The sequence below is a fragment of the Anser cygnoides genome, chromosome 14 (assembly GCF_040182565.1).
Source record: "Anser cygnoides isolate HZ-2024a breed goose chromosome 14, Taihu_goose_T2T_genome, whole genome shotgun sequence".
Taxonomy (NCBI): Eukaryota; Metazoa; Chordata; class Aves; order Anseriformes; family Anatidae; genus Anser; species Anser cygnoides.
This window is the reverse complement of record NC_089886.1, coordinates 16,082,731-16,100,413: the sequence shown is the minus strand read 5'-3', so window position 1 is coordinate 16,100,413 and position 17,683 is coordinate 16,082,731. Positions and strand designations below refer to the sequence as shown.

The window sequence follows — 17,683 nt, the reverse complement described above, 5'->3', positions numbered from 1 at the left end:
GAAGATGGAAATCTCTCTCACTCCCCCCTTATCAGTAGGCAACCACCAAATCTCCAGCCCACATGAAGGCTGCCATCAGAACACAGTTCTAGCAACAAGAAACTCGTATTTGTCTTTTTTGGGGGAAGAAAAGGAAGAAAACCAGCCCTGTTAGGCTCTGTCTTCGGACTTTTTGTCAGCTCAGTCCCTGTGACATCAGTGCCTTAGGTACACCCGAGTGAAGATGCTGTGTCTGACTGGGAACTGCTTCTTTTCTTTTCTTCTCTCTTCTCTTTTCTCTCTACTTTTCTGCCTACAACAGTATTTCTGACAAATCCAAAGCGAGCACATGTAACACGGGCTGTTGCTAGAGTAACTTCTTACAGGTCTACTGCATTGACATTCACCTGTACTGCACCACCGGCACTGCCTGCCACATTACAGCAAGTGTTTTTTGTTACAATGCTGCTTTAGTAGTGTGCCACTCAACTCACTAGAGGAACACGCAGCGTGGCAGAGCTTATGGCAGCCGCCTGAAGGCAGTGCGGCCGGAACCGGCCTGAACCGGCCAGGCTGCGGGCCTCGGCAGGCAGGGCGCCCAATCAGGGAAAGCGCTGTGCAGGCGGCACCCAATCACGGGGCCCATGCTGGGCAGAGAGCCCGCCCTCAGGCTGGCGCCGTGGGGCTGCGTGCAAGGGCCTGTGAGTGGGCCCAGGCGAGGTCTGCGGTGTGCCGGGGCGGCAGGCAGCACCCTGGTGCTAGAAGGAAGCCAGTTCACATCAGTTCCCACCTCACAATACATTTATTTTGCTCACAACAGATAAACAGCCCCAGAAAGTCCAGCAGAGAGCATCTCACCCTGTTTGTAACTGGGTGAAGAGCCAGGCTTCCCTGGACAATTTTTATATTCAAAATCCGGAGCTAAGGGTTCAAAGGTTTAAATTAACTCCACATTACGCAGAAGGTGCTGATGAAAAGCTACAGAGGGAATGATCCTGAGTTAAGACTGCCCAGTTTATCCCGATTTCTTCCTTTGGTCTCGCTGCCAGACACGGACCTGTTGGCCCAGAGGTACCCCACAGCTCACAGAGATGACGGCCGTGGGACCCATCCTAAGCAGAGAGTAAAAGTTGTTTCTTGGTTCTTACACAGGAAAGCTGCAGGGGTCACACTAGTATACATCAGTTTTCATTGCAAATACTAAGGACTTACTGCCATTTTATCTAGATATAACTAAAGCTAGTGTGGACGAGGTCCCAAGGCTTTCATACAGTCCCACTGCATTTTTCCCTGAGGCAATAAATATCATTTCCCTGCTCTGCATGCAGTTACTGAGCTCCAGTTAACCTCCATTGTTCTTGGTTTTCTTCCAGTTGGTTCGTGTTAAGGTGTAATGTATTTGTGGACTTCATTGGCTCCAGTTGGTCACAGAGAATAAAACCAGTGCAGTGAGGGATGTCAGGCCCAGGATGCAGGGCCATGGGGCACGTTGTTCCCTCCCGTTCACGTTGGGTGCTGCTACTGACACCTTGACACACGGGAACACTGGTCTCGGAACACTGAAATTATTCAGGGTTACTTTTGTTTCAATAATTTCTGTAATGAAACCATAATATCCTTGCCATTGAATTTACATGACAGACCTAGTGAATATTCTAGAAAATTATATGACTAATTAGGAAATACCTAAAGGACTGGTTGCAGCTACAGGTGAAATGTATGCAGCATGGCCCTATTTTGCAAAATTTATTCTCACAATTATGGCTGTCAATGCTGGTGCAGCTATTCTAAAAATTCAAACCTTCTATTGTGGATAAGGTTTTATAGGCTTTTTCCCCGTGTTCTGATATTTTAAGGGTTGCTAAGTTGCTAAAACACAGGCAGGAGAGTAAGTTTACTTAATAATTTTGTTGAATACATTCTATAAAATATTACATGTGGTTCACTGTGTTATATCTGAGGATTTGCTGAAGATGGATTGTCATAAATAATTGTATGAACTTGATTTGTGATTGCATTATTCCTTTTTCACATTGAAATCACTACATTGAAAATAATTGGCTTACACGAACAAGATGAATTTGGGTCTTTATCTTGAAATGAAATATGTGCACTTTTCTGTTTGGCATTTCCTGGACCTTAAGAAAAATCAAAAGACCAATTACATCAAATTGCACTATTAAAAGAAACATTTTTTGGTCTGTATGGTGGAATTGATCTGAGACATTTATGTGCTCAGAATTTTCTCAAAAGCATACTTTTTTCTTGCCCTGTATTTAAAAATTGATAACCAAGGGGAAAAGACTGTTGAGTTATAAAGAGTATTTTTTTTTTTTTTACTTGTAATTGTGTCATCCACTGGTAAAACATAATTGAACTCAAGGTTTGCATTTGCAAATGACCTTGACTCAAGTTTTACAACTCAAATAATTTGTGTAATGGCCTAGACTGTCTAGAAAGCCAGAATCACAACAGGGCAAGAACTGTGCAGCTCCCACTGAGGACCAGAAAGTGACTTTCTGCCCCTTCAGGGCTGATGTTGGGCTTGGTTTACAAAGAAATACAGTATGAGGTGGCAGTTCAGACTGAGGCTGGATGATCTTAGGAGTCTTGTTCTTGCCCATGGCTCTAAGAACGAGGTTGTGAGCTCTCAGGGGGTACCTGGCTCAGCAGCCTCTGGGAACCTATAGCCTTTTATTGGCCCTGGCTTTGGGAATAATCTCTGCTCCTTTGCTTTCTGCATGTGAAGGCTTTTTTATGTCACTGGGATGACATTGCTTTGTTGCATGTGCTGCATGAACACTGAAATAGTTCCTACAAGGGCAAAGATGGCTCTAGCAAGACTGCTTGGTGCACACAATTCCCAGGCTAACACTACTTGTAGTGCAGAAGGTCTATTGGTTATGGAAATAATAATGTATTTCTGTCAGTCCCCTTTGCTCCTTCCTGTCTTCTCCCTCTGCAAAGGGAGGCTGCAGGCTCTTTTTTTTTTTTTTTCCCCTTTGATGCAAGTTTTTAAACTTTATTGGATTTTCTTCTGAGTGGAAGAGGAGGGAAAAGAACAGGAGAATGATTACATACCATTAAGTGCCTGAAGATGAACATCCTCAGTCTTGATTTCTCACCTTTAAGTCACTACTCATTTTTTCTTGAGTAAATTCTTTCCCAGAAGTGTTAGTGACAAAAGCAGTTGTCTGCATGGATGTCTCCTTTGTAAGCATGCCTTGGGTTTTGTCCCAGGGGTGCTTAGCCACATTTGTGTCACATGCTGAGTATTGCATAAAGCACTTTGGGGAGTGAACGTTCATCGCAGATTTGAAGTGTGGCACTTCCGTACATTCACGAGTTGATTGGAATATATGTTGTTCTTTCTAGTAAGTTCTTTAGGGATTTTTTAAAAGGCATAAGTCATTGACTTTGTGCTTGCTGAACAGATAGAGTAAGCTGTCTGGCAGTTCTCTTCCCCAGCTTCCTCCTTGCAGCCTCTACCTCCCCTCACTGAGCTGTAGTTTCCCATAGGTGTGTTCAGGTAGGATGAGGGGGGAAGAAATGATGGAAATAATTTCTCCTGTTAAGAACACCGATCCCCAAATACGCTAGTCACTCTTACAACTAATATGGGTGCTGTTAAATCCCCGAGACGAGAAGTAGCTGCTAGTTACCTGCCCTATCATTACCCCGGGCAGAGTTGTGCATGCAGACACAGGCTCCCAAACAACAGAAACCTTTGTCCAGCGCTCAGACTCGGCTCGGAGCGGTGCGAGGCACCCGGCTGGGAGCGCAGCCACCCCGACACGGCTGCTGCGAGGGACTTGGCTGCCACGCTTAGCTTCCTCTGGCAGGGGCTGCAGCTCCTGGTCTGACAGCCGGCCAGGTGTATGTCCCAGGAGTTTGTAAGCTTGTACCCGTCAATCAGGCTATCCTAATTGGGCTGTGGGCGTGGGGAATTTCACCTTCTGCCTCCACTTGCTGGATAAGGAATTGTATGGCGTTATGAATGGGGAAACATTAGTGGTTTCCTAGCTGGCAGATCAGGGTTATGTTGGCAGTGCAGAATCCATAGGAGACGCAGTGTAGCTACATGTGTCGTGTGTCCCTGGGCACCAAGTTTTTTGCTTTGTTTTGTTTGTATTCTGTCCTTTTTGGCTATTTATGGTTCTGCTGGTTTGTAGAAGCAGAATTCTAAACCAGGGTCACAACGCAATAGCTCTTTACTGTATTCTTGCAGTCTTACTGTAGTCCTTGCGTCCCTGCAGGACTAAAATGATGTTGTGTATACATATATTTCGATATCTGCTAGGATGTTAGGGATATCAAATACGATTAAGAAATTGATATTATTTAAAATACCACTTGAAGGGGAAGGGTGTTATGAGCAGTCATGCCTTTAGATGTTCTCCTTTGGGGCAACCTGTGTTTTAATGACCTCATGGGAATTTCACCGACTTGAAGGAGGCCTCAACCTGCGAGGTATTGGTTTCTGGATTTCTTAATTCATCTGCTTGATAACGGCTCACATTCATCGTATTCTGCTCTTTATCTTCACGCCCGTAGATGCTCTAAAATAGAGGAAACTCGGTGATCAAATAAATGCTTCCTTTTAACTTGGAAAAATATATATGATTAAAAAATAATTCAGAATGGAACTTCCCATTATTGCTGGTGCTATTGTGAGAACTGGGCTGGCAGCCATGCAGTTACCTCCTCGCCAGAATGGGGCATAACCAAGTTTGTTTAGCAGGCTTTTCAGAAGTGTCAGTCCTTACATTGAAAGCTCCTATTCTGTCACCTGCTTTTAAATGCTTCAAATTTAGGAAGCCTGCTGCAGATGGTATCAGTAGTTTTACTGTTCTGAGGCCTTGGGCGAATTCATTTGAATTGCTTTGAAACAGCATATTCAAAATTCAATAAAATAAGAGGGTCTGATGGTGCAGCTGCAGCAGATCCCCTCCAGCTGGGTAAGCTGAGATGGTTTCAAGGCCCTGGACTAGCAAAGCCTGGGTGTGATACGCAGATTATACAGCTAGCTGCCAGGGAAGAGGTTTTGGCAGGCTGGGTGCAGCGCTACCCCCTGCCAGGAGACTTGGGAGTAACAGTGGCTTTCATGCTACGTGGCATCTTTTGCTGGCTTTCCGAGACAGAAATTTGTTGGTGCAACAGTGGCTGCAGGCCAGTGGGAGGGGATTGCCTCAAGGGTAAAGGGATGGAATGTAGGAAAAACAATAAAATCAAAATGCTCTAGTTGTTTTCAAAGTGATTGGCTATCCCGAATGCCTTGGTATGGATCCAAAACGATCTGCTCTGTGGGCGGGTTTTGTTAAATTGCATTCAGAAATCATATTTGCCCTTGGGCAAATACCCTTGCTTTTATGCATGCTAGGCAAGTCACGTGCACTCAAATGGAATTCACATGGTGCTTTAGTCAAAAAGCTAATGTCAGTCATCATACCTTTTATGCATATCCAGTCCCTTGGTTCTTTATGCCCATTTAAATATGCAGAAATGCTTTCTATTATTACCTTGCCTGTAAAGCATTGATATATATATGCAGGGTAATTTATTGCACTATAGACCCTTCTCCGCATATCTGTTTAGCACTCACAAATTTAAATTAAAATCGTGAGGCATAAAATATTTTGGTTGTTGGGTTCTGGTTTTCTGAGATTTCTGCTGTTAAACTGTGAAAGCAATTCCTTTATGCACTGTGCATCCGTGCTTTCCAAATAACTACCAGTGTAGCAGTACATGCCTTATCTCTGTAGCATTGTAGTGCCGGTGTCCTTGTGAGCTCCACGGTTCTGGCACAACCAGCACGGTGCCTAAAGGTGAGATAATCAGAGAATGCATGCAGGGACGTAACTTGAGCACCGTGTCGTTGGACTGCACAGTACGTCCCTAGTTACTGAAAGGGCTACCATGAAATTTAATTTGAAATTTTACAGACACATTTTGAATTGGAAATCTCTGTAATAACTTTCCCTTTGCTCAGCCTTTTAACTGTGAAATTCAGTTGGGGAGTTTTGAAGCAGCAGGTAGTGTCGCAGCACTCTAGAGGGATTTTGCCAGAATTCAGCTAAAGTGCTTGCAAGTGTCATTTCCATATTTAACTAATTTTGGGTTTTAATTAGCTCCATGTGAAAAATGAGAGTTCACGCTGAGCTAAGCTGTCAGCCTAGAGTCTTGTTTCCTGTCTAGCCTCTCAGGACAATTATTGCAGCATCCTCTGTTTTTTTCAATGAGAGTGCCTAGCCGCTGCTCTTTCAGTCCCTCCCATTGTTCCCGACGGGAGCGAGCAAGTGTGTTGTGTCTGACGTGCTAAAATGGGGGAGATAAGTTTTGAAAATATTTCAAATACAAAATTGGTTTAGTAAATGTTCAAAGAACCTCGTAGGTCTGGCTCAGAAATATGCAGCAGAACATAATGTGTTCCTTCCCAGACCTCACCGGTACGGTGCAGCCGGCGGTATTGTTCCCAACAATATCTGATCATTTCGGCTTCATTACTTACTGCACTGGGTAATACCGCGTTTCAGAAAGCGCAGTGTGAAAGCCGTTTTTTCATGGTGCTTTCTGTAACCTGAGCACTAACAATGCGGTACTCCAGGGACTGTTTCATCCCAGAGGCCTGTGGTCCTCTACAAAGGCGAGCTGCGTTTGCATAAAATTCCGTAATGCGGTGTAGGGATGGAAATCTGTTAATCCCTGTGTATGAATGGAAAATTTACCTCTGAGGACTTGAATGCAAATGCTAAAATACTTACTTTTCAAGAATGGATTGAGAGCTGCAGTTTATGTAAATGCTGCAAAAAACATAGGATGTCAACAGTTTTTCTGAAATAACTTTATGAACCGGTGACAACCCTGAGTTGCATTTACATGACACTCATATAATACCGTTGTTTATTTTTAAAAGAATGCAGTCATTAAAATGTCAAAATCACACTTAAATTGAAAATTGGTGAAATAACTCTGTGTTACCACAGATTTCTTTAAAGCCGTTCTAGAAGGTGAGATTTGTAGAGATTTGTGGACAAGTTTGGTAGTGTCCTGATTTTAATTTCTGTTCATATCCTTACTAAATAAAGGTCATGTGTATTTTATTTCTCACTAATTAGTATGGATAGCCACTTGCAGTAGACAGAAGCAGATCTTCTCTATTAGACCATAAAATCAAATGCATCTTCCTCAAATTGAAACTAATAGGAAAAAAATCTCTACTGTAGCACTTTCTGGGTACTTAAATATTAGAAGTATTGTGAAAGAAAGTAAATAGGCTGCAGAAACTTGTCAGGTACAGTGACACGGCAGAGTTTCTTGTCATTTTTCTTATAAGTCATTGAGGAGCAGCTTTGATACCTGCTTCTGAGATGAAGGAAATTCTGAAAAATAAAAGGAAAATAAATTTAATAGTGAAAAGTATGGTTGAAGTGCTAGATGGATTTTGAAGATAGGGTGGTGGGGTTTTTTTGTTTGTTTGCTTGCTTGTTTTAGTATATAATTTACTGTTCCTTCAGTCAAAGAAAAAAGATAGGTAATCCTGGTTTGGCTGCTGGCCATCCCAGTGTTACAGACAAAAAGAAAAGTAGAACTTGCGTGCTAGCTACTAATTGCTAACGGGTAGTTCTAGCTACTACATCCTGCGTTTTGCCCTTCGCATCATAAGTGATCTTGTTTTTGAAGGATAAGCCCTGGTTACTTAATTGGTACTGTTAAGTAATATTGTCATTTAGATTAAAATTTATTTTATTGCTCATTTAACATAATTCAGTTATGCCTTATAAAGTATATGTAATTGAGTTTATCATTGGGGTCAGATGTCTTTGCGGGTGTTTAATCTAGCTCATATTTTATTCTCTGATTCATTAATTAATTGTATACAGCAGTGCATTTGCTAACGCCTTACCTCTCATGTCCGATTCACCGTGCACTTTAAACTGTTGACTTTGGAGGATAAAATATTTTATGGGCTGCGTTGCTGTTGCCTGTAGAAAACACCATTTTTTCAGCCATGGTTACAATATTTGCAGTCTGAGATACTTAAACAGAAGAGTTTTAAAGTAAAGCTCCCTCCCCTGAAGTCAGTGACAGTTTTGACCTTGATTACAATGGGCCTTGATTTTAAACAGCTCTAAACTGACTGGTGATGAGCCTTCTGCATTGCTGACCTCAGGCTGTGGAATTGGCTTCTTCGCCACTTTGCATGCAAGGCACAAAGCTTCATTAAGATGATCGTGTATCGGATGCTCTGCACAATAAGCTGGCTCCATTTTGCTGTTGTGGACAGCAGCTCCATTTGTAACACAGATTTTTATCGTCTCTTCTGTGGATTTTGTTATATCAAGAAGAGGATCAAATTGAGCTAGTCTCTTAAAAACTCGTATTATAAAAGTCAATTTCATGTGTAAAAGATAAAAGTAATAAAAATCACTAATATGTAATTAAGTATATAAACGTATATTAGGGTGTTCCCTAGATGAATCAGAACTTAGGTGGCCAAATTACATTTAATTATCTGCCATTATGCACAGTGCTTGACATGGACTGATGTAGACTGTTGCACTCTCGTGTTTGTTTCTCTGGACTGAAATGGTTACGCAAGCTTCTCCTCGGTGCTGTATTGGCCCTTGAAATTGTGAAATGGGATGTTCCGGTGATGCAGCAGCTAATCCTGTATTAACACCCACCCACACGGTGATTGCAAAACGTATATTGCTGCAGTTCAAAGTGATCTAAAACTAAAATCCCAGCACCATATAAATTTGTCATTGATTTCTTTGTTGTTTTTTTTTTTTTAATGTACTTCCATATTAGTGTGATCTCTCTGCAGTCTTGTCCTCACTTGCAGCTTGCATTTTCTTGCCTGATCTAGACTTCTAGACTGCAGCTGAGAAGGCATGGATGCGGGAGGGCAGGTGGCCAGTCCTGCGTTGCTGGGTGCTGTGAAGGAGAAGTAAGCGAGCCTCACGTGTGGAAATCTGCCAAGAATAAGACAGGTGTAAGATTAAAAATACAATATAATCTCAGTTATAGTAAACCCATTATGGGAAACGGTTAATAGAAATCACATAAGGGGAATGGAAAACAAGCTTTCTCAAAAATTGTTTTGGGCTTCCGTGGCAAGGTTGTGGTAGCGGAGGTGGGGGGGCTGTAGGGGTGCCCCTGTGAGAAGAGTCCAAAGGCTGCTCTAACTAAAATTCAATTTTCAAATTGCTTCTTTTTAAAAAGTTTCTAGATTTAAAAAGAAAAAAAAAAGAATAGTAGTTAAAGCCCGTCTGGTTGTATAAGACATATAATAAATAAATACTATATATTTAATTTTCATACATGATTCTATTCTGAATCAGTAGGACTTGTAATTCAAAATACATTAATAATGTCAGCTTTGCAAGGCACATATAAAGTCTAATTCTGCCTAGATGCTAAATATAATCTATAACCTTTATCTTAATATCAAGATACAAGTTGGGCAATGTTTATAAATTCCTTTTGAAGCGTATCATGAAAGAAGTGTAAACAGTTTATAATGTTGAAAATGAGTGAGAAGCTTTGGGGGAAGAAATCATGTTTGCTTTCTGTCTTCTGATTTTTTTCTTCTTTGTAATAAACTTCTGAATCCAAGAATTATTTTATGTAGAGAATAAAACCTTAAGTTTTATCATTCATGCCATGTTTTACAGTCCTGTAAACAGTCTGTTCTGTATTATTTCTATTGAGGGAAGAATATAGTCTGTGATGGGATGTGATATTTGTACTGAGGACAGAAATCTGGCTGCTCATAATTACACGTTTCAATTTCATTTAATGCATGCAAAAGAATAATAAACTTAAATACTATTTTCTTATCAGTACGGATAACAATCAGAGGTTGAGTCAAGGTCTGAGTGCTTTGGACAAGTTCGATTATGAGAACCTTGTTCAACATGTTTGTAGAGATTAGGGCGGTTGCAGTTTTGAAAGATGAAAGTAGTCTAATAAATGTTTGACATGATATGCCTTGGAGTTACAGTTAGTATTAAAGGTAAAGCAGTTATTCAAGATGTATTTTATAATTCTTGTAAGTGCATGCATCAGTGATTTGAGAGAGTATATGTAGGTCTGTGTTCCTTGAAACGGCAGTTTCGAGTCTCAGCCAGGTTCTTCCTTCTCTTGGAAGAAGAATAGAGATGAGCTGAGTACCTTATTCATGATAGCAGTGTCTTTTAGGTGTGAAATTAGAATTGGATTCAATTTGCTTTGTATTAACATTAAATGCTCACAATTGCTCTGAAAAATGAGGGTTTCCACTGTGTTTTTGTCACGAGCACCCCTTTCTGTTATTTTAAGCCCTTTTTAACAGTGGCAGTGTTTTGGCAATGCTGGTGAAGGGGATATTCTGTAACGTGATCTGGGACCTTCCGGGCTGAAAGATGCTATATTAGGTAAATAAAAATAAACGCTTCTCTTATTAGTTACAAGCATCTAGTTCAGATGCAAGACCAAAAAGATTGCAGCCTCGGCTCTTAAAATTGCCATAAGAAGCAAGTTCATTTTATACAGTTTTGGGAACTGATTAATCTTGTGCCAGTTTTCTGTGCTCTCTACAATCTAAGGCCTGTCACGAGAATAAATGAATGGTGCACTGTACCCTGCTTCTCTTTTAAGGTCTTTGTTGTGAGATTCCAGATTCTGAAGGTAGCATGCAATGCTGCTATCCTTCTTGTGACAAAAAAGTTCTCTTGGAAAGTGGCACGAAATCAAAACATTTCAATAAAGAGGGCTGAAAAGAGAAAAGTCAGCCTGAAGGAAGTTCTTTCTCAGTCCCAGTCAGAGCGGTGAGCGGGCAGCTAAGAAGCAGCCAAGGTACAAGTGCTGTCCCGCAGTCTGGAGCTCTGCTTGCCTCTTGCCAGCCTTGGAGCTGGGAGCCAGGTCTTCGTCCTCTCCTGTTCCTCGCCACCACCCCCAAAAGCAATCACAAGCGCGTGTAAGCTTTTCAAGTGTTTGGAAGCAGAAGGGCTGAAGTTGGACATAGAGGAGTGAACTTTCAAAGCACCGCATGGCAGATAAGCAGACAAATCACATTACCACTAATGGGATTTGTGGACATATCTTTCATGCTGTGCTTTGAAAATTCATTCCTTTCAATTTACTGACGTATGTGAGGAAAGAAATGAGTTAGCTTGGAGGGGGTGTGTGGCCAATTTTAAAAAAAATGTGTTTTTTGAGTCCCCCTATTTCTTCCTTATGAACACAGTGACAAGCATCTTAGAGCCCTTCTTCCATTTCCTTTTTCATCTTCAATAACATTTATTCAAAAGAAAGCAATTAATAAATCCCAGCAGCCGTTTTGCTGCTGATTATAACAATGCACCCATTCATAGCTCCTTTACGGTATTTTTATAAAATGCTTCTCGGGCTAGAAATGCTTCATAAAGCAAAAACCCCATCCTAAACAATTTATTGTCTAAGAGGGTTTACATGCTGAGGGTGAAATTATGCCTGAGGATTGCTTTCTTATGTGTAGGATTGTTGAAGTCAACCTTGCTCTCCATTGTGATTGCAGAAAGGCGCCGTACCTGCCGTGTCTCCCTGGTGAGCAGAGCGAGCATGCCTGGCGTTTCGGCACAGAGGGAGGCACTGCGCCTTCCCCTCGAACACAGCAAGCACCGTCCTTGCAAAGAGCGCAGAAGCAGAAGTAACAGTCTGGCTCTGTTGCCTTCTGCTTATGTCACAGAGTGAGGCACCGCATTTTCAGGTTTTACTGAGATGGTGTTTGTAAGATCACTTCGGATAGAGGAGGATGGAATTGTGCTCTCTTGGCAGCTCGTGGAACCTGTAGCCTGGTATTTACTGCATTCCTTGAGTAGTAAGCCTATAGGGTAATCACTCCTCAAGATACTCATGCATGCAGTAACATTTAATTATTTTATTATTTTTTTTGGAATACATTTATTCTTGTCAAGTTATCTGGGTAACCCATCTGTAAGTGCCAAGAAGTGTAAAATGCTAAGTGTATTTCACTTTGTGCAATTACATGGCCCATATATGGTTTTAGTGCTCTATAATGTGTGTACAAATGTCTGTCTGCACATCCATTTTTTATTCTATATAATCTGTAGAGTGTTTTAATGCACCGTAATATAACAAAAAATGGATGTGCAGATAGTTTTTTAAACATATACACTATAAAATTACATGCTGCTAAGAATGATTAGGAACCTTTCGTTTCATCGTGTCTGTGATTCATTAGGCCTGATTTGGAAATCACACTGATGTCGCTCAAGACTAATTAAGTATACTGGAATAACGAGTTACCTCATTGTTCATCTCCTAACTGGTGAGAGAAGAAGCTTCTAGTGTTTCCACTCCCCTCTGATAGAATAACCTACATAAAGCAAATGTGCTTTTGGTGCTCGTTTTCTAACGTTGTTCATGATGTAGACCAATTTCTTCTTCGCATGAGAAGAGGCTGCAGGTAACAAAATATCATGCCTTGTATGTATGCTGATGGAGTGTCGTATAGGTTGATGGGTTCGTTTTGGAAGGCAGTAGTTCAGGGTGAGGTGCTTGAGGGCTGTTCAGTAAGCATGGCAAGTTGGAAAGTTAATACATGGAAACACTCTGCTTTCTGGTCACTTTTGTAATCTTCCCAACTTGCGGAGTCCCTGAGGGAATACTGAATTTCCTAACAAAGGCCGTGGTGCCTGTCTCCCAGTCCTTGTCTGGGAAGATGCAGGTGGAACAGAAGCACGGTGACCACTGATCTCTGTATTTCTCCTTTCCAGGAGTCCCACCGAGTGAAGGTCCAAGTGCAGAACCTGATTGTGTCCTGCCTACTGGCAGACACCCAGTCTCTCATTTCAACAACGCGTGGTCTGGGATAGTCAGGAGAGCACGGAGGGAGGACAGAGAGCTTTCTGAGCCTGGAGAATGCCCATTAGGCTGACCTCTGGCTGCAGTGAGTATTGGTGTGTGGCCAGAGAGAGAGAGAAGATTGAACGAAAGATGAATTTGAGCCACTGCTGAGTCTTAGAGAACATTCAAGAAAGTTTTTCATGCAAATTTTGACATTTTTCTGTGGATTTGTGTACCTTTTGGGATTTCTTAAAATAATGTGTGATTCACTCTGGTAACCTCTATCTTATGTAAGTCTTAGATTGGTGCTTGACAGCTCCACCACCTCTAGTGATAAAGTAGTTCTCTGCTTTTGTTCTCGATGGGCATGCAGGGTTAGCTTCCAGTTTTAGGTGCTTTCAGTGTAGGTGCCTGTGTTGCTGGGGTGAGGTTGATTTTTTTTCTTTTTGTTTTTTACCTTAAATCTCAATGGTTTAATTTCACGTGTTGCTATCGTCTTATTGTTGGAGAATATAAATGCACGATTCAATCTGAGTTACTTGTGTTAGTGTTAAATGAACCAGATAAACTGGGACAAACTCCGTGGTTAAAAATCGGGTATTCGAAGTAAGAAATTGGAACATGTGCTTAAACATTGAGGGAAAAAACAAACAGCTAGAGATAATATACCTGCTAAACATACATGAGTGCTCTTTGAAATATATTTTATAAATGTATGGTATGCATAACATAAAGTGGCACTTGTGTTTTAAATTTGGAGGGATGTGTTTTTCCCTCACGGGTTAATCTGTAAGCCAAATGTGGGGCTCCTGTAGTAGGTTTAAGTGGGCTGTTTGGGAGACTCAGTGCTCATCTTGATGATCTGCTGGGCATCTGGGAGCCGTGCCGACTGTCAGCCCGACCGCCAGACCTCGGGGTGTTTCTGAGCACGTGGACCCAGCCACACACTGGGCTGGGGAGCGTGCGTAGCAGAAGGTGGGTCAGGGCCTGACAATGAGTGGAGTCAGGGATGAGGGCCAAGTCACAGCATCGCAGATTACTTAGCTGTAGTCTGAAACAGCAAGCAAACATACAAAACTACAATAGGAAATGGAAACAAAATTCACAAGCCCAATTTTTCCTTCTGATACACATGCACTCGGGTTCTGAGTGGATCCCAGTCTTTCTAATTAAATGGGCTTCCACTTATTCCTTTGCTGGAGGCGGTTTTGTTTGATTAACAGAGCAGAAGGTTAATCATAGAAATTCACCATCTCATGCCATTCTGCAGCAGGAGAGAGTAGGTAGCTCCTTGTTGTAGCTGCTTGGCTGCTGTCGGGGCTGGCTGTTCGGGGTATGAACCGGCCCCTGGGGCGTGCTTTCCATGCTCCTGTTTACGGGGAAGCCCGTGGCTCCAGTGATGGGTAGGTGAGCTGTGTGCTGGGTCCTCGGTGTTTCTTGGGCTCTGCAGGGAACTGCAGCAGACGTGCAAATCCCTGCCCCGTGAGGAAGGAGCTGTAATTGCGCCTGCCTAACGTGCATCTATGATTAAAACACAGAGCGGTGGAGTTCCTAATGAGATCGTGGCATACTTGGAAGCAGGTAGATCAAAGTTTGTCTTAATACCATGTTAATAACATCTTTCTTAATTCCTTGTATAAATTTACCTGGTAATTATAAGTTAGCAACTATAATTCTCTTGAACAGACTATTGGTTATGTTTTCCTTATCTCCATGTTGTAAGGAATGGTTCGTACCTGAAGCAACAGAACTTCATCTCTGCATCTCTGGCCCACGTTTGTGGTTACACTTGCAATAAAAAAAATAATTGCAACTTTGAATAGACACGCTCAGAGTATAAAACACAAAAGTCTCTTTCTCTATGACTTGTTTTCATCAGGGGGCTCTGAAATTCCTGTTGCTTAAGAGAGTCGCCCAGCTGACCTGCGCCTCAGGGAGCTGCTGCAGCACGAAGATGCCACGCTCCTCGCCTCCGCTGCACCAGTGCCGTCACTCTCTTGACAGGCAGAGCCTGCAAAAGCATGGGACCTGCCTGTTGTTCGAGCTTTGCCATGCTGAAAAGACAATTAATTGCTTGAGATTAGACTGAAAACCCTTTAAAATGTTCATTTTGGCAAAGCAAAGAAGTTGTGATTGAGTAAAAGATTTGATCCCACTTAACTTTTTGTCTATTTTCCAGGAGTTCTGAAACGTTCCCTAGAAGTAAATTTGGAGTAGTTACTCAGCTAAACATTCTTTTCCGGTTCATACTTTTGGTTGGTTGGTTGGTTTTGGTTTATTGAAAGTCAGATGCTTTGTTTTCCATTGTCCCTCCCAATAGAAAAAATACTGCAAATTCAGCATGAATGCTTAATCTGGCAACTGCCCTCTTCACACACATTGTCTCCTCATTTTAGTTACTGTTCTTGGATAGCTGCTTGGTCTTCAGGTAGGTCTATAAGGGCAGGTGACGTTAGGAAAGCTGTCTTGCTTCTCAGCTGCTTCTGCCAAAAATGTTGAACTCAGCGTAGATTGTGTGTCGAGGGGGTTCTCCTGTTGGGGTAGATGGATTGTGTGGTAGGGGCACTTTCTTTTTGTTTTCTTCATTTTTAAGAGTAAGTATGTAAACTTAAATGCATGATGTCTCAAGCATTGTGAATTGCAATTCCTGCAGTAACATTTTTTTTTTTACCTATCCCTGACGCTGAGTGTCTGATCAGTTGGCTGTTGCCACTGACAATCCATTTGTGCCCACACCAGCTCTTCCTCAATGGCTTGTAACGAGATGCAAAATACCTGCTGATCTGCGCATCTGACACTGCAGAAGTGAACAGTTTTAAGGGTCCCCATAATTACATTGTTGGTAACAAAACTGGCAGTGTGTCCGCTCTAACACCACTGTACTGTATCCCCGAAAATGCCATGTCCTGTGGTAGGGGCAGGCTGTGTAAACAGGACAAGTGCTGGTGGTGGCCATAAAGTGAATAAAAACAGCACTGTGGTCTCTCCAGGCCTCCCTTCCCCACTCCTCTCTGTTGGGAGGATGCCACAGTGATAATACGATGGAAGTATGGAGATGTATTCAGGTAGCTTGTTTATACAAAGTGAAGATGCACATAAATCCGCCAGCTGAGTGATTCAGACCTGTCAAGTCTCATGCATTATGCACAGGACTTACTCAATTAGCCCCTGCCACCGTGCCTATAACTCATGTCCTTGCCAAGGCGGTGCCGGGGCCTCTCTCCCACTCGGTGATCTCGAGCGGCTCCGTGGCCGTACCCGGGGTCTGCTGGTGGGCAGTGGGAGGCTGCAGCGCCATGCAGCCCAAGGGAAGCCCCCAGCTTGGAGTTTTATGCACTGGATTCGAGCAAATCGCGATGGCAAAGGACTGGCAGAGACCTGGATTTGTCAGGGAAGCGTAATCTGCAAAATTAAGACCAAAGCTATTGAATCTGTTGGTTTAAATACGTTGTAATAAACACGAAATAATTGCGTGCCATTAGTATATGCAGGGTTGAGGCTTATTTTACAATCAATATATAACTTATCACACGTTATTTAAGCTTGGGTTAGTATTTGCAGGCCTGCTTTGTTTCAAGGAGCATTTCCCAAGCTTGCAGATCAGAGAGGTGGGACACGCTGCCCAAGTCTGAACAAAATGCTCACCTCCGCCTTGGTGCCTGGGATTGTGAGCAGCTTTCCTCGTGTGTTTCAGTGATTTGGAAGATCTGGTAACTGGGGTAGGGGGGTGGAGAACAGAACACATTTCTGTGAGTCGTCGGGGTTTGCTTTGGTGCTTTGATTTTTATTGCCTTTTTTTTTTTTGGTGCGTTAGCATCCCTCAGGGCCAAGCGGCTTTCCGGCGGTTTCCAAACGCGGCTTGCCCGAAACCCGCCGCAGCCTCCCCCCGGCACCCGTCCGCGTGCGCCGTGCCCTCACTGCTCCCTCCTTTGTGTCTCCGGCAGCGATGCACCTGCTCGGGCTCAACTGGCAGCTCCAGCCCGCCGACGGGCACACCTTCAACAACGGCGTGAGGCCGGGCCTGCCGGGCGCCGAGGATGCAGCGACGATGCCATCTGGAGGCAGAGGTGAGCTGGCGGCGGCAGCCCTCCCGCTCCGGGCTCCCAGCTTCGTCCTCCGGGCGGTTTTTGGGACGTGTTCTCCCAGCGAGGTGCGTGCGAAATCTTTTTAAGGCTGTTCTTAGCGCTTCTGGCTGTTTGCTGCCCGACACAGCTGTTCTTGCTCTGTCCCTCCGGGCACGAGCGCATAAAAGCCTGTGAGTCCGAGAGCCTCGTCTGCTAATGCAGTGCTGCTCCCTACGATGCTAATGAAGAAGGGCTCAGTCAAAAATCCAGGTACATTTTACTGGGTACTATACGTCCTGTTGCCAGGTGTAGCTTGCAGATCTCCGAGGAAGAAAAACAGCATGACTCGGTGGGAGAAGTACCTCGTACTGCCTGGGAGAGGTCAAGAACCTACAACCAGGACAAAATCCCTCTTTTGGTTTTTTTTTTTTTTCCTTTCTCAGCTGTAATTGTAAAGAAAGGACATCAAGGGCAGCAGAACTTGACCCATGATAAATAAGCTGTCCCATGATTTTAGTATGAGCAAAGTAGGCAACCAGTGTTTTGTTTTGTTTTTTCTTCTTTTTTTTTTTTTTTTCTTTTCCTGAAGGAAAACTGTGTGCTAGTAGAGAATTAAGAGACAGGGCAATTAGAAGAATGAGGAAAAATCTGGAAACAAGTACTTCCTTAAACTAAAAAAAATATGTATTAAAAACCACGAAAATTTGTTTTCATGAAAAAGATTTTAATCATTTAAATTGAATGCTTTTTAACAGTGGGGTCGAGGTCTTTTCTTTGCTACATAGCACTAAGGCTTCCCCTGGTTACTA

The 17,683-nt window shown here is 42.8% G+C and overlaps 1 protein-coding gene across 11 annotated transcripts in view; it reads left to right on the top strand.

Annotated features, from left to right (window-relative positions):
* The window catches only part of TENM2 (teneurin transmembrane protein 2), a 1,595,068-nt gene that overhangs the window by 1,453,360 nt on the left and 124,025 nt on the right, over window positions 1-17,683 (top strand). For 10 of the 11 annotated variants that reach the window (XM_066977122.1, XM_066977123.1, XM_066977124.1 and 7 more), the window contains one exon: window positions 16,755-16,877. The exons of the other annotated variant lie outside the window; for it this stretch is intronic. In XM_066977122.1, the coding sequence (XP_066833223.1) occupies window positions 16,755-16,877 (123 nt within the window). The remainder of the gene's footprint in view (window positions 1-16,754; window positions 16,878-17,683) is intronic. 11 annotated transcript variants of the gene reach the window in all.